General features: G+C 35.8%; 1 protein-coding gene across 5 annotated transcripts in view; it reads right to left on the bottom strand.

Moving 5' to 3' along the window:
• The window catches only part of St7 (suppression of tumorigenicity 7), a 204,289-nt gene that overhangs the window by 77,992 nt on the left and 103,149 nt on the right, over positions 1–23,148 (bottom strand). For 3 of the 5 annotated variants that reach the window (XM_048340114.1, XM_048340111.1, XM_048340110.1), the window contains exons 3-7: positions 19,088–19,247; positions 7,097–7,151; positions 6,418–6,533; positions 3,108–3,183; positions 922–990 (exon numbers count right to left, since the gene is read on the bottom strand). In XM_048340114.1, the coding sequence (XP_048196071.1) occupies positions 922–990; positions 3,108–3,183; positions 6,418–6,533; positions 7,097–7,151; positions 19,088–19,247 (476 nt within the window). The remainder of the gene's footprint in view (positions 1–921; positions 991–3,107; positions 3,184–6,417; positions 6,534–7,096; positions 7,152–19,087; positions 19,248–23,148) is intronic. The other 2 variants (XM_048340112.1, XM_048340113.1) reach the window with 1 other exon arrangement.

The raw sequence follows: 23,148 nt of genomic DNA, 5'->3' as shown, positions 1-23,148 counted from the left end.
GTGCACTAGGAAAATGGTGAGCCCAGGATAGGTCTCACAGCTCCTGCTTTATCCCCATCCTTTCTCTTTCTTCTCCACTGCCTCTCTGTGGCCAATTCCCTACTTATCACCATCAGACTACAAGAGAAAAAATAACCAGAAAGGATGATCAAATGTTACTTTTACTACTTAGAAACTTCAAAGCCAGCTAGCATAAGAATTTGAACTTTACAGACATGGGTCTTATAAATTCTTTAATTAATCCTTCTCATTCCAAGCAGGAACCACCAGTAGGGGTTCTAACAGAATATGGTGAGATAAGGAGATAAATGTCCAGAAAAAAAAGCTTGAAAAATAATTTTGATGGAAGACCATTTATATAACTTGGAAAAAACAATAACAATGCTGAGATTGTCCAGTGACTCACTCACTGGAGAAAACTGTTGGAGGCATCAAAGAAAATATTTAGGCCTTCAGATGACAACATACCACTAAAGGTCAAGGGTAATGAAGTAAAAAATTGAGGTTATCATTATGGAGTGGTGAATATAGTGTCACAGGAATTAAGATTTGTGGTTGGTGGGCTGGGAACTCAAGGATGGTTTGTTTGCTTTACTCATTTATATTTTTTAAAGGATTTTTTGGCTGAGAGGCAGGGTAGCACTACTATCTAGGAAACATATATCTATGTGAAAACCCATGAGTTTGTGGTAGAAACATGCTAAGAGCTGTGAGTGAAGGAAAAGGAGAGAGCAACAGAAGTACTAATGGTTGGGGAGTACAGAACAGATTGCTCAGCTGAATGGAAGAGAGATGAGGCATCCTTGTCACAACACAATACACATACAGAAGCAAGAAAGTGTGGTGATGGTATCAACCCTCCAGATAACTGCTAATTCTCATTTGGTTAGAAGTAGAGCACCCCACAGGTTCTTGACTTACTTTGGTAACAATTTTATCTCCCAGATGGTAGAGGAAGCAATTAGGGGAACTTCAACTCTGGACCTAATTCTGACCAAGAAGAAAAAAATAGTTGGTGAAATGAAAATTGATAGGAACATTCAGAGAGAGTTGCTATGTCACTTTGGAGTAATCAAAGAGGGTGGACTTCAAAAATTCAAAGAAAAGAAGTATGATTCAATGGCATGAGACTCAGAAGGAAAAATGGTGTAAGAGGACTGAGCTGTTTCCAAAGATCCAACTGTAACTGCAATCACAAACGATCATTCAGGAAGAAAAGAAGGGGGTACTTCAGTAATCAATATGGCGTCACAAAGATTTCTCCCAGGTCAAATTTTGAAGGACATATAAAAGAAAAAAAAAAAAAACAGATGGAAAGAGGGTATGTAATGACAGACCATAAGAGAGTGGAGTGAATCATAAGAATAGTATTCAGGAGACCCAAAATGTCAAATGAGCTAAAGCTTACCTAAATAAACAAACAAAAACCCAGCAACAAACAAGCAAAAACCAATAAGGACAACTATCTATTCTATATTTGCAAATTGTGTTTAAGGTCCTGTCACCATCTCTATTTCTCCAAAATTACCATTAAAATACATAAGCAAAAAAGACAACACGAGCAAAACAAAGGTTTATAGTTGATAGCCATAGATAATAAAAAAGCAAACTTTCTCACTCCTGTCTTGTTTCTGGTTTCTCTATCTAAGAGAAAGGTTGTAATGCTGAAAAAAAAGAGCAGAAATTAAACTCTAACTTGGTTAAAAAGATGTGAGATAGCAATTCACTTATCCATTCTAAGTAAATTACTCTACTAGGATGGGCAAATCCCAGAAAGCCAACAGACCTTGCAAGCAAGCCATGAAGCTGCTCTCTATGGAGAGTTGAAGAATCATAAAGAATGGAGAGATACTAGAAGATGAGATGACAAATGTGGCATAAATTTTTCAAAAAGGGGAAAAAAGGCCGACTTCTCAAACAGAGCAATGATATGGAAAGATATTCTAATGGATTATTAAAGAGATGGTCTCCAAGCACATTAAAAAGAAAGTAGCTTAAGTTTACTAAGAATAAATAAATAATGTGATGGTAGCTTAATTTTCTTTAATAGATACACTACAACTTAAAGACACACAGGTACAACTGGCATTTATAAGACCAAAATGGAAAAACACGAGCTGGATTACAGCGTAATTGGGTGGTTTAGTAATAGGTTGATAATAAAGAATGGTGATTCATGAAGACACAAACCTTTAGAGTAGTTTTTATATGTCTTGTCACAGGGTTCTATCCCTGGCCCTGAAACTTTCTTGAAAACATAGATGACACACAGAAGACAGGCATATCCAATTTGTAGAGGATGAAAAAGTGAAAGTAAATATGTTGTGTGACAGAATCAGAAACCACACAGAGCAACTGGTTATAGTGGCAAGATTTCCAACTCACAATGGATCTCTTCCCCTTTTTTTCTAAGAGTTCAGAGAAGGTTCTGTAACCTTCTTCAGAAAAAATCATAAAATACTTTAACAATGACCACTTGGCATGGCTATCGTTGAGGTGATTCAAACACCAGATGGGTGGTTGAGCTAAATGACCTTTAAGGTCTCTGCCAACCCTAAATTTTTATGACTCCAACTTTAAGAATCTTTCTCATTTTCTGAGATCTCCGAAAGAGATTTCCTGGCCTTCCTTGGAGACACATAGAATGTTTAACAACACAAAGGAAAACATTTCCCTTTATCTTTGCTTGATCTTAAAACATCTTTAAGTGTTATTTTTTTCAACATATGTCTTTCTGTTTCCCCCACTAGAAGAAACTCTAACTAGAAAAGATTATAATATGATCATGCTATGTACAGAAAAATATTCTTAGTCAAATCATTCCTAGTCAAATATGCTGAGAACTTCATTTTATTTCTTCATAGTATCCTAGGGATAGCCTTGAAGGATTTGAGTCAAAGAAAAGCCACTGAACTGCTATCTAAAATGACTAGTAAAACTTCTTCCGTGTGGCTGTTCTCCAAAAAAGAGAAAATCCTATGAATTAAAACCTACCATATAATTCTTTGGTTCAAATGTATGGCTTAATACGAGTATGTCATCAATGGCAATTGAATATATTCAAAAGTTGAGACTTCGTTTTTAACAGCAAGATTTTCCCTACTTACTCATTTATCTCCAAGGCTTCATGGGCTGCAGAAATTCTAGCTTGGGGGTTTCTCTCTCTCCAGGCTTTCTGCATTACTATTTTAGGAAAAGAACAACAAAAACCCAAGTCAGTTAGTACACATAATTAGAAAGGATCGATATCCAATAATAAATTAATAGCTTTCAGTTTGAACTACAAGAGAACATTTCATTACCAACAAGGTCATTTCTATCTCTAAAATCAGTTTGTTTGTTTTTTAATGCTGGAAATGGAATTCAGGTGCTCTACCACAAAATTCAATATTCCAAATACTTTGGCTTTTACTGTATTTTTCAAACAGAGTCTCAACTTCACCCAGGCCAGCTTGAACTGTGATCCTCCTACCTTAGCCTCCCAAGCAGCTGGGATTTCAAACATATACATATTTTGAAGTGACACTGCTACTAATTTCTTCACTGTATTTAGACATAATATAATCTCTAACAGTAATTTCCCACAAGTATTTATTTGCTACATCCCCTGAATATTAGAACATTTTGAAACTTTCAAGAATTATGACTTGGTTCAGTAAACAGGGTTTTAAGATTTGCTTAACAGATATACTTTTTCTCAAACCTAGCTTTGTATATCAGAGCAGCTTATGAATTTATGTGAATTTTCATGCTTTATAATATTTACCAAAAGTGTACTTCTTCAGAAAACAAAGTAATGTCCTTAATTTATTTTAAATTTTACAGATCAGTTTAAGAGCAGATAAAAGCTCCCTTTTATTTTTTAATTTACTTTTAAGTTATTTATTATCTTCAGATGGTTGTCCATTTACGTGTACAGTGCATCTTGATCAGAGCCATCTCCTCCATCATTCTCTCACCCTCTCACCTATCCTTTCTCCTACTAGTCGTATCTTTTACACTTCCATTTTCACACATGTACAGTAAGCACTATGACTATGTTCATCCATAGTTCCATTTTCCAATCATTTGTTTTTCTCCCACTAGCTCCCTCATTCAACACATTTCAGCTCCCTTATATTCGTTTTGATAAATTATTAATTTTTTAAAACCTGTTCTTTTAGAAAAATATTTGTTCACTTTTATTCTAAATTTAATAGCACAAAATAAAATACTGGGGGGCTGGGGATATGGCCTAGTGGCAAGAGTGCTTGCCTCGTATACATGAGGCTCTGGGCTCAATTCCCGAGCACCCATATATACAGAAAATGGCCAGAAGGGGCGCTGTAGCTCAAGTGGCATAGTGTTAGCCTTGAGCAAAAAGAAGCCAGGGACAGTGCTCAGGCCCTGAGTCCAGGTCCCAGGATTGGCCAAAAATAAATAAATAAATAAAACAAACAAACAAATAAATAAATAAATAAAATACTGGAAATATTTAGAATTTAAGTAGTGTAAAATGTATGCTTAAAAAAAGTCCTCTCCATTCTTCAGAAGGCTAAATATAGAGCTCCCCTATGACCCAGCAGCCCCACTTTTGGGCATCTACCCAAAAGACCACAAACAAGAACACACTAGAGCCACTAGCACAACAATGTTCATCGCAGCACAATTTGTCACAGCTAAAATTTGGAACCAACCCAGATGCCCCTCAGTAGACGAATGGATCAGGAAAATGTGGTACATATACACATGGAATTTTATGCCTCTATCAGAAAGAATGACATTGCCCCATTCGTAAGGAAATGGAAGAACTTGGGGAAAAAAAAATCATACTAAGTGAAGTGAGCCAGACCCAAAGAAACATGGACTCTATGGTTTCCCTCAGAGGAAATAATTAGCACAGGCTTAGGCTAAACACAGCAGAGGATCACAAGAGCCCAAATAGCTATGCCCTTATGAACACATAAGATGATGCTAAGTGAAATGAACTCCATGTTATGAAAATGACTGTTATATCACAATTGTAATTACTTTCAATATGCCATGTGAAACCATAGCTTCTTTTGTTGATGATCCTCTTGTAATCCCTTCCTATGGTTGTACCCGCACTGTCACTGTACAGTGAGTACTGTATATACTGGTATTAGAACTAGGGAAGTGAAAGGGGATATCAAAATCGAAAGACAAAGGATAAAAAGACAAACGACTCCGAAAGCAATACTTGCAAAAACCATTTGGTGTAAACCAACTGAACGACTCATGGGAAGAGAGGGAAAAGGGGAGGGGGAAGGAGGAATGAGGGAGGAGGTAACAAACAGTACAAGAAATGTACCCATGGCCTAAAGTATGTAACTGTTCTGTACATCACTTTGATAATAAGTAATTTTAAAAAAAATCCTCTCCAGGATGGAAAACACATTATGGACTCTAAGAGCCAAAGCCATGTGTCCTTTCGATGCCTATAAGCCTATAAATGTGGATCTAAGTCACTAAAAATATACTTGGCAGGAATAAGAGGGTGAAAACTGCGGGAGAATAAAGAGAGAGGTGGCTGATAAAGAACCACTGTATTCATAACCTAACTTAAGGAACAGTTACTTCTTTGTACAACTACTTAATAAAGTAAAATAAATAAGGGGCTGGGGATATGGCCTAGTGGCAAGAGTGCCTGCCTCATATACATGAGGCCCTGGGTTCGATTCCCCAGCACCACATATACAGAAAATGGCCAGAAGTGGCGCTGTGGCTCAAGTGGCAGAGTACTAGCCTTGAGCAAAAAGAAGCCAGGGACAGTGCTCAGGCCCTGAGTCCAAGCCCCAGGACTGGCAAAAAAAAAAAAAAAAAGTAAAATAAATAAAAATATACTTGTTAAACCTTTGGGTTTGGGGAATCCCAACTTCTAATTAGAATATCATCAAGTAGATACGACCCTTCATCCGTCTTAACTGTTAACTTAATTGGATTCATATAAGATTTATATGTGCATAATATATAACAATCTATTTTTTAAAACCATGTTCAAAATACTGAAGAACTTTTAATTTTTATATTGCTATCTCCCTTACGGATAAGCTTGATTTAAGAATCAGAATTTTAGGGCTGGGGATATAGCCTAGTGGCAAGAGTGCCTGCCTCGGATACACGAGGCCCTAGGTTCGATTCCCCAGCACCACATATACAGAAAACGGCCAGAAGCGGCGCTGTGGCTCAAGTGGCAGAGTGCTAGCCTTGAGCGGGAAGAAGCCAGGGACAGTGCTCAGGCCCTGAGTCCTAAGGCCCACGATTGGCCAAAAAAAAAAAGAATCAGAATTTTGGGTTCTACTAATTAACCAGCAATTCAATATTTTATTCATTGGGCCTTACAGAGAAAACATACTGATTAACTTAATAAACTGAAAAACTCCCCCACCCAGCAACTAGTTGAAGGGTTTTCCATACTTGCATCTGCAGGACGTAGATGGTCTGAGTCACACGTAAAGAATGTTTGGTGATCCTGAGCAGAGAGATTCATGTCATAGTAAGTCAATGGCTCTCGTCCTGTCACCCATGTATACCTGAAAAGAGTACACAAAGTTGGAATAAGAGGAAAGAAAGGCCTACAAAGTGCAGAGAAGTTTAAAATGTAAACTACTAAATCAGTATCTTTGTTAATGAATACAAAAAAATTCTTTTTGAAAGTCATCCTCTTCTCTTTTTAAGAATTACATGGCAGGAAAGAAACATTTTCCCTTAGGTTTTTGCCTTGTAAATTTTATGAATTCTTGCTAATGAAAATTTTCCCTATTAAGTACTATGAAATATATTTTCCCAAAACGATGAAAATTCTATCTTGCCTAACTGCTTCAATAAATTATATTCTATCATAACTTTTAGCATCTTTATGGCAATGTTGTAGATGAGCTTCTAAGATAAATCCTAAGAACTATACATTTTATACATTATTCCAAGTCCAATGCAAAAATATTAAAAGAAAACAAAGTATCTGAGGAAAACATTAAAAAATGAAAGCAATAAACAGGCTACTACATGAACTTTAAGTGAACTAGCAAACACATTTGCTGCCATGTTTGCCCTCTGAACCAGACTCATTTATTTCCCAATCTGTCAAAATGCTTACCGATTATATTCAGCACCTCTGAATAAATTTAGTGGATTACGCCATACTTTGCATTCTGAAACAAAGAGAAAAATTAAAATGTTACACATAACTTCAGGGATAACACAAGCTAATTAATTCCATAAAACTCCCTTCCTGGCCATTTGATAAGATAAATTTTATTGTCTATTCCTTACATGGGAAACAGTAAGGAAAATTTCTGAATGGTTAATCAGAAGAAATGTAGTTCAGGAACTAGGGTTTTTTGAAAAATTCCACTTCAATTATCTAGGTCAAGTTTCCTCTTTTAACAAAGGTACAAGGTAAAATCAGCCATCAGCCACTACATAACTTCTATAGTTATTTCAAGAGATGTGAGGAGACACTACAAACTTACTTCTAAACTTATAGGTAAAATATACCAGTAGAATTCTCTATTATGGTAAAATATATCTCCCAATAATATCATACATGATAAACAAAAGCTCTATGGTATAATCACAGAGCCCTAGACTCTTAATAAGAATTATAGTGATTCTGATTTTAATAATTACTTATTTATTGTCAAAGTGATGTACAGAGGGGTTACCGTTTCATACATAAGGCAGTGGGTACATTTCTTGTACAACTTGTTACCTCCTTTCTCATTTCCCCCTCCCCCTCCCCTTTTCCCTCTTCCCCCCATGAGTTGTTCAGTTGGTTTACACCAAATGGTTTTGTAAGTATTGATTTTGGAGTCATTTGTGATTCTGATTTTGTGAAAATTCATTAGATTACTTTTGTCTTCCTAAAAAAACAGAGAAAATAATAAAAAATTACCAGTCTTGTAGGGTATAAAAATAAATTTGCCATGATAGTTTATTTTAAAGCATTGTAATGTCATCTACAAATACACAGATACTAATCAAACTAATATCGTAGGGTTAGCTCCTAATCAATTATAGTTCTTGGTTATATATGGGCCACAGGTACTTAGAACCAAAGTACTTAAACTTAGAAATGTCAATTTGTAGCTTTAAGACTACGTTATACTGTTTGACTAATAAGCTACAGTTCTTTTTAAACACCATATGATTAAAACTTTCTACTGATTCATAATAGCTTGCTGTGAATTAATATGGCTTTATTAGAAAATAAATTGTGTTTATGTAAGTGTATGTAATCAGCTAAAGGTCACACCCATCAACATGTACACACAAAATTATGAAGAATGCCAAGTACATTAAAGACCATGTGATGATTTTAATTAGGATCCTACCCTTAGTCTTGTATATCCAACATATATTCTCCTACCCACCCATTCATTCACTCTTCTACTCATCCATCTGATGGCCATGAATAGACCATTAATTACAATACAGTAATTGATACAATAATGATAAAAGAGAGTATAAAAGAATATGGGAATATAGAATAATCTCAATAAATATTTCTTAAATAATAATAAATATTTGTTAATAAATATTTGTGAAAGAGGGGTATACATATAAAAGGAACAAACTTTTTTTACTTATAGAAATAAAATTATCTTTAAATTAAGGTAGTGTCTCATTTTAAATTTACCCAACATTTGCAAATAATGTTCCTACATGGTTTGGTCAATTAGACTAACTTGCATTTAACAATTGCTCGTTACTCACTTAGTGTAGCATAGCTAAATTTTACTCTTGAGAAACTTAGGTTCCATGTGGCATTAACTAAAACATAATATGTTTCCTTTAAATAACTATTTTTTTCTACAAATACATAACTCCCTAGAAGAATCACAAATACCATGTCATCTTGGTTTGAAGCACTGGTCAGCCAGACAATTATAATCTCTACCATTCTAGTATTATAACTCTCATCACTGTCAACTCAGATGAATTTTTTAAAGGTCTGCATGGTTCTTCCTAAAATTTAATAAATATTGCAAACTTTGTAACTAGTATACAATAAACATTCACATGTCTTATATACAAGGAAGCTCATAATAGAATTATTTAGAATAAAACAGGCAAGCTGGGAGCAATGTCTCTTCCCCTACCGAATTTCATCAAAAGGTTAATAGAAAGATTATAGCAACTACTGTGACACCAACCAATATATTAGTGCACTGCCTGGGAGAATAAGCACTACTTAAACATCAATTTACAAATTACAAAGATAATTGCCTCCAATTAAACTTGTAACATTATTATATATCAAATAAAAATAACTATAAGAGGAATTTAGGAATTTAATGTATTCACTGAGCAGAAGCAAAAAGAGCTCTCTTTCTTTGGATGTGCTGTAATATCGCCAGCAGGGGGTGCAGCAAACATTATGAAAAATTGCTCTATTAGAGACCTAAATTTAAAACAAAGTTGTAATTAATATTGGTGGCATATGTGCCCGGTATTAATTTTTAAACTACCACTGAAATTTAGAAACGAAGAGGTAAGTAACTGTAACAGATGTTTTAGGTAAGAAAAAAGCATGGCAGAGAACAGAAGAATGATCTTCATACGTTGGATCTTTTAAGTTGAAGGTGAAAGGCAGATCACTTTTCTATTAGGAATAAGCAGTCTAGATATCATATGTGAACAAATTAATTTTCTTAAATCTGGTCACTTTATGTCAATATCTTCCTTGTTGTTCCATTCTATAATCTTATCTTTACTACAAAGCCCTTTTTGCCTGTAGTTTATAGGGACATATCCCATAAATAGCAGGCTGCCTAATACCGCTCAGTGATTATGGACACAGGTTATGCATGTCAAAAATATCAGAGGGTAAATATTTAAGATAATTCAATTCAAATGCCCAGAGAATAAGAATTTTTCCATAGTCATAAATGTACCTTTGAGGAATAAATCTCTTATTTCAAATTAGATTTAAAAGTTTACATCCAAAGGGAAATTTCCATTTCTATTTTCTAGTGTCCTTAGAACCACTAAAAGTCGTCTGGAATCCCATTAAGAGATTGCTAATATCATCCATAGTCTAGTTATAATGATGTCTCTGCTATAACAAATACGATGTCAGCCCTCTCAACAAATGGGCTAAAGGCCTAAAAAGAAACTTCTTCTGAAGAGAAAATGAGAATGGCCAAGAGTCACATGATTAAGTGCTCTATGTCACTGGCCATAAAAGAAATGCAAACCAAAACAACATTGAGATTCCACCTCACCCCAATAAGAATGTCTATTATCAGGAAATCTAATAATAACAAATGCTAGAGAGGATGTGGCCAAAAGGGAACTCTACTACATTATTGGTGGGAATGCAAACTTGTTCAACCCCTTTGAAAAGCAGTGTGGAGGTTCCTAAGAAGGCTAAAGGCTAAACATAGAGCTCTCCTACGACCCAGCAGCCCCACTTTTGGGCATCTACCCAACAGACTACAACCAAGACCACATTAAAGCCACCAGTGCAACTATGTTCATCGCAGCACAACTTGTCATTGCTAAAACATGGAACGCACCTCAGTAGACAAGTGGATCAAGAAAATGTGGTACATATACACAATGGAATTCTATGCCTCCATCAGAAGGAATGACACTGCCCCATTTGTAAGGAAATGGAAGAACTTGGAAAAAAATCATACTAAGTGAAGTGACCCAGACCCAAAGAAACATAAACCCTATGGTGTCCCTCATAGGGAATAGCTAGTACAGGAAGAGGCTAGTCATGGTAGAAGATCAAAATACCCCAATAGCTACACCCATATGACCACATAAGAAGATGCCAAGTGAAATGATCTCCACGTTATGGAAACAAGAGTTATACCACTGGGGCTGGGAATATGGCCAAGTGGCAAGAGTGCTTGTCTCATATACATGAAGCTCTGGGTTCGATTCCTCAGCATCACATATATAGAAAACGGCCAGAAGAGGTGCTGTGGCTCAAGTGGCAGAGTGCTAGCCTTGAGCAAAAAGAAGCCAGGGACAGTGCTCAGGCCCTGAGTCCAAGCTCCAGGACTGGCCAAAAAAAAAAAAAAAAAAAAGAGTTATACCACTGTTGTAATTATTCTCAACATGCCATGTGAACTCGTACTTTTTTTCTCTTTTTCCTTGTCTGTTTGTTTGAATTGTTTGTCTAGTTTTGTTTTCTCTTGTAATCCCTTCCTGTGGCTGTACCCTCGCTACCACTGTATTGTATCCGAGTACCCTGGATATTGTCTATATGGGTAATAGAACTGGAGAAGGGAGAGGGAATACCAAAATCGAGAGACAAAACAACAAAAAGACAAACCATTCAAAAAGCAACACTTAGAAACCATTTGGTGTAAACCAACTGCACAACTCTTGGGGGGAGCAGGGAAGGGGGAGGGGAGGGGGGAAAGGAGGGAGGAGGTAACAAGTAGAACAAGAAATGTAATCACTGCCTTTCATATGAACCTGAACCCCTCTGTATCACATTTTGACAATAAAGGAAAAAAAGAAAATGTATCAAAACAAAAACGATGTCTATGGTTCCATTTGCAGCAGTCCATGTTAAGAGTCCATTCCCAGAACTGCTGAAGGTAAGGTTCTGTCCTCAGTATGAATGCAGAAGTACAATTTCAGAGAAATTAAGAGAGAAGGAGAGGGAAAGGGAGAGAGAGAGACACAGAGAGAGACAGAGAGAGAGAGAGAGAGAGATCCAACATTGTAGCAAATGTTATTTCCCAAAGTCTACAAAGAACTACTCCTTTACCATAATGGGACATTTATAAATCTCTGGGTGGTAGAAAAATGTAAAAAGTAATGCTCATTGCTATCATAGACCTGGAAAGCAAGCTCCAATGCTTTCTGCAGCCATGCCTCTCACCATTTCTGTTACAACTTTCCATCAGTATCACTCTTATTTCATACCTTTGCATCCTCATATTCTGTGTGGCTTAAACTCTTATTAAATGGCTTTTATGTATTAATTGTTGCACCAGGCTCTGACTTCCAAAAGCAAATACAACTTACAACTCAGAAAAACTCACAGGAATGGCAGAAAAATAAAAGGGCATTGAGCCATAGCCTGAAGCTAGACAAATAAAGTCGTGTGTGGCACTGTGGTTCACACATACAGTTGCAGCTACTTAGGAAATGGAGATTGAGGTGATTCAATTCAGAGACAACGTGAGCAAAATATTCACAAGACCCCATCATCCAGTTATGCAAAAGCATAAATAAGAGAATCAAGGTCCATGTGGGCCTAGAAATAAACTTGAGACCTTTTCTGAAAAGTAAACAAAAGCAAAAAGACTAAAGACATGGCTAGCACCATGCCCTGAATTCAGAACCTTGTACTAGAACTGGAGAATGACACTCAAGTAATAAAATGCCAGCAGTGACAGAAAAAAACAAACTAGAGTATGAGACCCTGAGTTTAAGCCTCGGTACCAATACAAACACAGACAGAGAGAGACAGAGAGAGAGTGAGAGAGAGAGAGCAAGAGAGAGATGAAAGAGAGAGGAAGGAAGGGAGGGAGGGAGGGAAGAAGGAAGGAAGGAAGGAAGGAAGGAAGGAAGGAAGGAAGGAAGGAAGGAAGGAAGGCCTTGCCTTTCTCACAGTCCTCAAAGAAAACAACAACTTACTCCTAAAAGATCTGAGGGTTCCAAAGTCACAGGACTTTTAATCATATGGGAAAATATGTTCTACATCTAACTTTCTGAACAGAAATGTTTCATTTCTGAGACTAAAGAAGGAAGCCTAATTTAATACTTATTAAAATTTAGAATTTTCCTCCATATCTTAAATCTGAAAACAATAGTATAAGCAACAGAAACAGCAACTTTCATCATAGCTAAGGAGCTTGATTTTAATTGATCCTTTCTACAAAGGAGCTTAAAGCTCAAGTCATCAACGTCTCCAATATAAATCAATGAGAGACAAACATTATAGACCATCTTACAGAAGTGAAAGGAAAATACAGGAAAGCTAATTTCCCTCAAGTCCATAGTATATAAGATTAACGTCTAGTGTTCACATTCCCCACCTCTTATCTACCATATGCAACAAACTTGTTACCTTGTCACATTGTGAAAATCCTCTAACTTTGACAAGTACATTTCTAAAATTGAAAGAACAACTTTCAACTCCTCTAACAAAAAGTTAGCCTTTTTTCCAGTAGTAAAGACTGGATTCTGGGCCATGAGCTTGCTAGGCAAGTAAATGCTCTACCACCTGAGCAACACCTCTAGATCCTTTTCAAGACACAGTCTCACTTTATGCTGGCCTGGGTTTTTGTTCTCTTATATGTGCTCCCACTGGTCACTGGGGATGATAGTTATGTGACACTGTGCCCAGGCATTGTGCTTCCCCACTAGCTGGGATAAAAGGCATGCACCACCTTGTCCAGATGTCAGTTTAGATGGAGTCTTGCAACCTTCTTTTTGCTTGGGATATTCTCATACTTCAATTCCCCCAATCTCTACTTCTCACGTAACTAGAATTACAGGATTGCGCCACCATTCCTGGCAAAGTTAGGTACTTTTTAACAATGCCTGTAAACATGTTAGTTCCAAAGTACCATTGCAAAAGGCTTTAGTAAAGTTTCATTTGGATATATTATTAGAACAGTCAGATTAACTCTAAGCAAATCAATTTCTGACATAATATTTTTCCTATACTCATTAGTTTTGTTATCTCAGAAAAAAAACCCATCCAATTCTCTATATCATATGCAACAGTTTTAAGTAATCATTGAGTACCTATTTTTAAGTAATTCTTAATGGTATCATTATTAGTTTTCAAATGCCTGTTTTGAAAAAATTATTAGAAGTAAAGGCACAAAGTAAAATGTGTAATGGTATTCAATTCACTAAAAATATGTAACTACAATGATGTAAGTAAATAAGAGTTTTAAGAGCAATTGTACTGACTTGCTTTAAGATAGTGCACTACTTGCTTCAAGAATGTTGCCACCACCGTGGCTAAGTCTCTCACTGCATCTGTCATCCATACTTCACTGTCATTTCTGACCAAAGGCGAACAACTCGCCAAATAATGTGGTACTTATGAAGTAAGTTTATTAAATAAATGCTCACTGGAAATTAATATCTAATCTATACTAGAAAATGAATTTCAGTAAAAAAGTTTGAGAAAAATGTAATAAGCATCTACTAAGTTTAATTACTTTCATCACATGCACTGGATTTTGGCCAGTTGAGATTCGATTAATATGAAGCAACCCTAACAATCCTAAGAAGATTGCCATTTACAACTCTGTAGAGGGAAATATTTCAAAAATAAACCCCCAAAGATATGGATGTGGAAGAGTCACATTGTTACACTCCAAGTTTCAGAGTAAGCCTGGCTGATGATGCATCCATATCACAAGTGGTTGTGGGACGCTTCTTAATGGCATTCATAGAAGAGCCAGGTCGTCTAGAAGACACTGCCAAGTGACTGTCTTCTGACTCGATGCTCCTACAGAGCCTCATTTAATTTCCAAACCACTTTGTGAAGTTAATATTACTGTGGTTTCCATGTTCACAGATTAAGATACTAAGGCATAGTAGTAAAGCTAAATAGCGCTTACTGCAAAAGTGATAAAGTCAAGAATAAAACCACATGTGTGTGACCTCAGAGTCTAGTCTCTGAACCTAAAAGTAAGCTAGGTTAATGTCACTTCACAAATAATGTCATGCATTACAGTACACGGTTTTGGTAACATTTCAATTGCTTAATAATTATATCTTTTCTCTATAAACCTGGAAAAGGATCTAGTTAGGTTATTTAACAGTTTTTTATCAATCCATAAAAATTAGATCTCGGACCATGTGTGGTTGTGCATATTTGTAATCCCAACATGCTGGAAGCTGTAGTAGAACTATATGAATTACTACAGAGAAAACATTTGTTATAAAGAGAGTAAGATCTATGAAAGCCTTACACAATTTTTTTCTAGGCTTCATCTTCATCACTTTTCCTTATTATCTTTATTGAATTAGTGCATCAAATGCCTCTAAGTGATATAATGAACTTGCATTTCGAACTTAGAACATATACTGACATATAATTATAAGGAGTATTTAGGAATTAGGATTTCTAGAATTTAGTTTGAAATATGCAAGTTATGAATATTAAATAAGAATATATAATGGCAGAAAGTGAATGCTGAAAATCTTTGTTTTTATGGCACTGTTTTGAGAACATGTAGACTAATACAATTAATATTTGTGGCTTATGTTTAATTTTCTCAATATAATTTTTAAATAAGCAATGTCATTAGACTTCCTTTTTAATGACAATGACAATTAACCATGCTAATGCTTAATGTTAATTCAGCAAACTTGATGACATCCCAAGTAAATCAGCAGTCACCCCTCTGTTGTTAATGCACTAGTCACATTATCATCATCATTATCACCATCATCATCATCCTTATAGCAACTGTAAAATCCATCCATTTTAAGAAAATACATTACTCTCAGAAAATTATAAAGTGATTATGAATACAGATAAATGATAATGTGCTTTTATAGTATTTTATTATTTAGTAAAAGTTGTTACAATAGAGAAATAGAAAATAGTATTAGCCTCATGGGATCTGATACTTCCATTCTTTCATGTGTATTTGTTCAGCTGAGCTATCCAAATATTAGATGTCTAAATTTTAAGAAAAAGACAGATTAAATTGTAGAAATACCTAATAATTTGCACTTTTCTGAAGAGAATTATTTGAACACTGTTACGAAATAAGACCATACATTCCATATCTATTGTAAAGGAAATGAACTGCATCATAGGTATTTAATAATACAATTGAAATTAAATTAAAAATAATACTCCCAAGTTCAGTCTCACCCAAGTAAAAGTTTGATACAAATAAAATCAACAGGACTGGAGGCATGACTTAAACAAAATAACACTGGCCTAACAAATATAAAGCCCTGAGTTCAAATCCCAGTACTGCCAAAAACGAAACAAAATAAAACTGGGAATTGCCATGATTGTTGAATATGCTTATCTTTTGGTTTGCCTTTTGAGACTGGGTATCACTATATTGACCAAGCTGGTCTTGAACTCATGGGCTCAAGTGATACCCTTGTCTCAGTTTGCCATTAAAGCTATGATTAACAGGTGATTTTCCTGGTTGAAAATATGCTGTATGTCTTTTTTTTACCATGTCTCTCGATTTTGGTATTCCCTTCCAATTTCCTGGTTCTAATACCAGTATACCCGGTTTCCAATATACTCAGATAAGATACAGAGATAGTGTAGGTACAACCACAGGAAGGTGATACAGGAATATCATCAATAATAGAGGCTACAGTTACATATGGCACATTGATAGTAGTTACAACTGTGATATAACAATCGTTTCCATACTTACAAACTGTTTGGTGAAAATGAACTGAACAACTGAACAATTCATGGGGGTGGGGGGGAAGGAAAGGGGAAGGGGGGAGGGGGGAATGAGGGACGAGATAACAAACAGTACAAGAAATGCATCCAATGCCTAATGTATGAAACTGTAACCTCTCTCTAATTCAGTTTGATATATATATATATATATATATATATATATATATATATATATAAAAGAAAATATGCTGTAAAGGAGCTCAGGTTCTTCTTTACAAAAAAAAAATAGTACTGCAATTCACATAACAAGTAAGATTTAATCCAGGCATCCACTAGGAAAAACAGCAAAATGGCCCAGATGCCAGTGTCTATACCTATTATCTGAAGTACTCAGGAAGCTGAAATCAGAATCACAGTTTGGAGAAATTCCAGGAAAGTTCAGTCTAAAAGTAGGAAGTGGAGGCATGGCTCAAGTGGTAGAGCTCTAGCCATGAGTAGAAAAACAGAGGCTTAGAGTTTAAAACCCAGTAGTGGCACACACACACACACACACACACACACACACACACACACACACACGCACACACACAGAGCAAAATGATAGTGATAAGAAGAATACAGACTATACATTTCATTAAGGAATGTCAAGAGATTGAAGCTTAATAAGGAAAAGACTTCAATGAAAACATGAATATTCATTATAATGAATGCCCTTAAATGAGCATGTTTTCTGTTTTCAATCTTTTAATTTATTACAATGTTCTACATCATTGAAAGACACAGTAACTTGAGTCAGATGGCATGCCCACTAATCTGTGAGGTCTTCAAAGCAAATACAAAGTGATTAAAAAACTATCCATTCATGTTAATATGATATGACTAAATGATTTCTCACTGGAATAACAAGCCATATTTAGGATCATGCTACATTGTACTCTATGTCTAAGATAGTCCTAGAAGATCACAATAGCTTACTAATTAGTACATATGAACACATACGATAATGCTAAGCAAAGTGAACTCGAAGTTATAGAAAGAAATGGTTTATCATTGCTGTTATTTTCAACATACCATGTGAAATTCTGCCTTTTTGTTTTGTCTTTGTTCCCTGTGGTGTTACCCCTGATGTCACTGTAACTGATTTTGGTATCCTGGGGATTGTATATATGTTTATCAGAACTAGGGAAAGAAAGGGGAACATCAAAATGAAGAGACAAAGGGTAAAAGGTGAACCAATGCAAAGGCAATACTTACAAGACAATATATGCTGTAAACAAACAGTACAGCTGAGGGGGGGGTGGAGGGAATTGGGGAAGGAAGATGGGAGAAAAATAAGGAAGGAGGTAACAAGTTCGATAAGAAATGTACTCACTGCCTTAAGTATGAAACTGTAACCCCTCTGTACATAATTTTGACAACAAATAAATTTTAAAAAGAACATTGTACTAACAAACTAGCATGTTAAATTGGAACCCTCTGTACAACTATTGAAAGATAATAATTATAACAATAACATTTATTATCTGGGTAGAGTAATGGTTTTCTTTTTTTAGGAATTTTTCTATTTCATAAACTAGGTGAGTTTACTAAGCCCCAAACAATGTTGTTAGCTGGAAAATGCCATCCTCCTATGTGCACTATTTATAAGATGTGTACCAGAAACTGCCCTGTACCACTTGTATCTGGCTGACAAAAGATCTATTAACTCCTTAAGTGAGTATTAAGAATAAAATACTTGTAAAAAGTTCTTTGATACTTTTAAGCTAGAAAGCTAGGAGATGTGAATTGAGTTCATATAAAAAGGAAAAAAAAATCTAGCTATTTGACTTCTTCCTCTGTCCTCCCCTTGAAGGAAGCAAACCCCTTCTCTCAGTTCAGTCAGGAACTTTTCCTTGGCTTTTCACTGCATTGTATGTTTTCCTTGACAATTAGCATTTACCACTTGGTTTCCTTTAGTAGACACAGAGTTTCAAGGGGACAAGAACTCTGACTTTTCTTTAATCATAATATTCATAAGAAATAATAGAAAAATATTAAAAATCAACAATGTTTTTGCTGAAAATATCAAAGATCACAACTTGTCAGAAGGTGAAAACTGATTTTGAGTAATATGGATGAGCAAACAAAGAACAAACAAAACAGATTTCTAGGCAGAGGACCATAAGAAACATGACGTACAAGAAATGAAAAGTAACTTCATGAGGCTAGAAACCTGGACTCTAAAGAAAGGGCATGGAGGGATTAGGGCTGGAGGTGTTACTTAGGTGGCAGAACTCTTGCCTAGAGACCACAGGACTTTGGGTTGAAACCCTAATACCTACACACACACCAGGCCCACAGAGAGGAGAGATACTGGATTGTGGCAGAAGCCGAAGTTGTGGAGACAGGTCAGGAGCAGCTTATGCTGTACTGAGGAATCTGGAATGTGGGCTTTGCTATCAATGAAGCTTTAAGCAGAACCTCTGATGTAATAGAGCTAATTACACACAACATCTTGTAATTATCATGGAGGAAATTTTATTCATTTGCTGAGTTCTGATAAAAACTACCAACAAAAATGCTGGCCTCAGATTAGGAAGATGAGGTGAATGATCATTAGCTAAATCAAATGGGAGAAAGTGTAAAAATGAATTGCCCAAGATGTTTAGATCCTATTTCAATTCTCTCAGAAAAGAAAGTTTATTATTTCCTCTGAAGCGTAATCTTTTAAGAAAATTCTTGATGTCTGAAGTTCACAATAATTTCATAGGAGACTTTTCATACCTGAGACACTTTGCCTATTGGAATCCGAGTCCCCATTACTGGAGTTAGAATTGTTGGAAGAGTTATTGTCAACCCCTCCCAGAAGGGGGCGCAAGTGGCTTACTGAGACTTGTTCAATGAAAGATGTTCCATACTTGCGAAAATACCACCATTCAAATATCTAGAACAGAAAAAAAAAAAAACACATTTACAGACCTTACCACTTATAATTTGTGTACATATATTTGCCCATAAAACACATTTGGTAATTCTACTGACCTTCTAAAAAATGTTTAATAGTGCAACATTTAAAGTTCTCAAAATGGTTTCTCTGTTTTAAAAACTAGAGTTCAAAAGCAGTATACAATCAAGTATAAAAAATATCGTTAAAGTATGCTCTGTAATTTTTCTCTGAATTAAAATAATATTCAAAAACCAACATCACCTTAGTAGAAAGACAACCCCAGAAATGCTTAGCATGAGCCTATTTTTAAAGAATAGCTTATATATTGATTCTTGGCTTTTTCTACTTTTGTAAAATCATATCTGCATAAAATTTTAAGAGAAGCTGGTCACTTGTGGCCTGTGCCTGAAATCCTAGATGCTCAGGAGGCTGAGGGGTCAAAGCCAACCTGGGCAAGAAAGTCCATGAAACTCTTATTGCCAGGTAACCATCAAAAGCTGGAAGAAGTAACAGTACAAGAAATGTATCCAATGCCTAACATATGAAACTGTAACCTCTGTGTACATCAGTATGACAATAAAATTTTTTTTAAAAAGCTGGAAGTGGAGTTGTGGCTGGACGTGGTAGAACACTACCTTGAACATGGACAGTGCCCAGGCCCTTAGTTCAAGCCCTAGGACCAACACAAAGAAAATATGACAAAAACGTTTAAAATTAAGACCCCTTTAGAGAAATGCTGGTTTAACAACAAAAGAAAAAAGAGCAGCCAGGCACATATAATGCTAGGTACTCCAGAAACTGAGGCAAAAGGACCATTTCAGCCCAAGTGTTCAATACCAGCCAGGTCAACACAGCAATATTCTGTCTCAAAAAAACCAAGAGATCATTTCATATATGCATGGCATTCAAGTGCTGAAACTTACCAGTCTTCTTGCTAAAAGAGTAGTACTTTATAAACACAAGGGTGAATAAATACATTCCTACATACATACTAAATTCCACTATAAAGTAGAAATTATGTTTATTGTTCATCTTCAAGAGCTCTCAATATTCACAGTAACCTTATGTAAAACATCTACTTCACAGATGGATGCAAAGTTAATCCTCAAGGACAATAGGGAAGTCACCATTTACTATGCCGATGATGTACATACCTCCAAGGATGGAATAACTCATGTACTGCTATGAGGAATCCCTTGTTTTGTCAGCCAACAGTTCAAGCTAGTACAGCATCTTGTCAACCACTAGGTTACTAATGGACATAACTGTGACAAACAGTATCCTTCACCACAAAGTCCTGACCACTATCCAGAGATTAATGGCTTTGCCATTAATGGAAGACACCAATGAACTTACTGGTCAGTGGCAGTGGCTCTCAATCACTATTCACTTTGCCCCAACACTATGCGCTGCTTCCCATGTTATGTTGTTGGGATACCTGCCAGTTCTTGATTCTTTCAAACAGCACTGAGTTACAATAATCTGGCCACTGCCACTGAACATCCAAGCCATAGATCCAAAATGCTTCTCAGATTGTTCCTGGTATGCTAACCCCTACCCCTACCCACATATACCCCTTGAGGAACTGAGATCTCTCAGTTTCTACAGCAGGATCAAAAGAGGCCTTAAAGGTCTATGTACAAAGTCCATTTACAGATGATGAATAAGGACTACCCACCAAGATGAAGTAACCCTGTTCAAAGTCACACCAAAAGTTAAATAGTTGCTCAGCCTTTAGCCCCAGCTCTCTACCTCTAACTTACCAGGTCATTTCATAATGCCTGCCCTTGCTTTGTATAGACAAACACAGACAAATGTAGTCTTCATTTCTCTCTTTTGACACTGCCCTTCAATGCTTAGTTGTAAAATAAAGTAATCCAATAGTAGTCTATCAAATAGGGACAGATAATGCATTCTAAAAGGTAAATGGCTCAAATTAACTGGACATTGGTATTATAATAGAAGGCAGATCTGCCATTCTATTTTGATGCATGAGTAACAGACCTCAGTAAAGATTGGATTATTCATGCAGATGTTCTGGGGAATGGAGTTGGGTTAAAGCATTATCTTATCAGCCTGTCATGCCACATCAATAGTTTAGTCATTGCTATCTAAAGAGATGTTAGTATAAAGAACCTCTATCTTTCCAATATGTATTGAATGACAACTAGGAAAGGAAGAAAGGAGGAACTTGAAACCTACTGAAATTCCAAACCAAGTCTGCTAATTTGAGGTATTAGTATAGCAATATTTCCCTTGTCCTGGAACACATCAACACTTTGGGCAAACACCTATTTTTAATAGAGCTACTCAGATCCAAATGGGCAGATCATGTCATTTAATGAACATATATTTGGTGTCACTTTGAATTCATTTTCCTGGTGAATACTTACAATGTAAACAGCAAAGCTTTACTAAACAAATTGGATTTAAAAGTTGTTCTGGAATGCACAGTAGCTTAGTGGGCCTGCTATAAGAAAAAAAAGACTCTATACTTTCCATCATTGGTAATAATTGGTATATGTCTAGGATAGTCCTAGCAGAGGATCACAATAGCTCAATAACTATGAACATATGATCATATAAGATAATGCTAAGTGAAATGAACTGTAAGATATGGAAACGACATTTTTCATTGTTGTTATTTTTAATATATCACGTATGAAACTGTAACCCCTCTGTACATCACTTTGTCAATAAATAAGTGTTATAAAAAAAGAAATTATTTTTAAAGTTTTTCTTCCCTATGGTTTATCCCTTGTTGTCACTGTATTTGATTTTGGTACCCTGGGTATATTTTATGTATGTTTATCTGAATTAGGGAAGGGAAGGAGAAAATCAAAATGGTGAGGCAAAGGATAAAATGCAAACTAATGCGACAGTGATACTCACAAGACAATGTTGGAAATTAACTACACCTCACGGATGGGGGGACTGGGGAGGAGAGAAGGTAGGAGAAAAATGAAGGAGGTAACAAGTTTGACAAGAAATGTACTCACTACTTTACATATGCAACTACAGACCCTCTGTGCATCACCTTGAAAATAAAATTAAATTTTAAAAAAGCAGAGAAAAAGAATAAAGGTGTCTAATCTGCAAAATAATACAAAATTAAAACATACACTTATGTATTTCTTAGTTTAAATTTTTAATCTTTCTAATGGTTTTTTCCTATTCATGCTCCATAGCAATAATAACACAGATTAAAGAAGATGATTGCATAGTGTCAAATGGATTTGGCATTTAGAAAACTAACAATGACCTACCAGTAAGTTTAAAAGCAAACACCCTTTTAACTAAGCCACTTTGGTTGAGTTACCTTAGCTAGTTTTTCTGGATTGTTTACTAATGTAGAATATGAGGTGAGGTTAAGTACTTGGTTAATGACAGTAAGAAGAGAAAGTAAAAAGATTAGAAGACCATATGGACACATGATTGGAAGATGGAATAGATGGAAGATGTACTGAGGTGCAAGTAAGTTGTATCTTCTGGGAATAAATAAGGTGAGGATAGAATTAGGAATGTGAGGGTTGAAGGAATAGTTTGTACCTATACCCTACAGAGATAACAGCTCAGATCACTGGCCAGTTACTAATGCTCAATGACTAGCTTCATTATTGCTGAACAAATGCAGAAGAATTATCAAGGAGCATTGGGATTGGGTCAAAAATATAGGTTTGCAGCTGGCCTAAGGTGCAAACGTGTCTCATTTATCCCTATATATGAACACAAAAATCTGGGACAGAAACATAAACAAGTCCCTCCCATCTATAGCAGATCATAAATTTGATTTTTGCCTCATAATGTCTAAAGTCTTCTCATCTAACAAGACAATTCCTTTTGAGTTGTATGTTGTATTTATAAAACATTTCTCTTCATAAGTTAGGTTCTATATTAT

This window comes from Perognathus longimembris, chromosome 2, assembly GCF_023159225.1.
Source record: "Perognathus longimembris pacificus isolate PPM17 chromosome 2, ASM2315922v1, whole genome shotgun sequence".
In the NCBI taxonomy this organism is placed as follows: domain Eukaryota; kingdom Metazoa; phylum Chordata; class Mammalia; order Rodentia; family Heteromyidae; genus Perognathus; species Perognathus longimembris.
The sequence above is the reverse complement of the archived record's forward strand: the minus strand, read 5'-3'. Positions and strand labels throughout refer to the sequence as shown.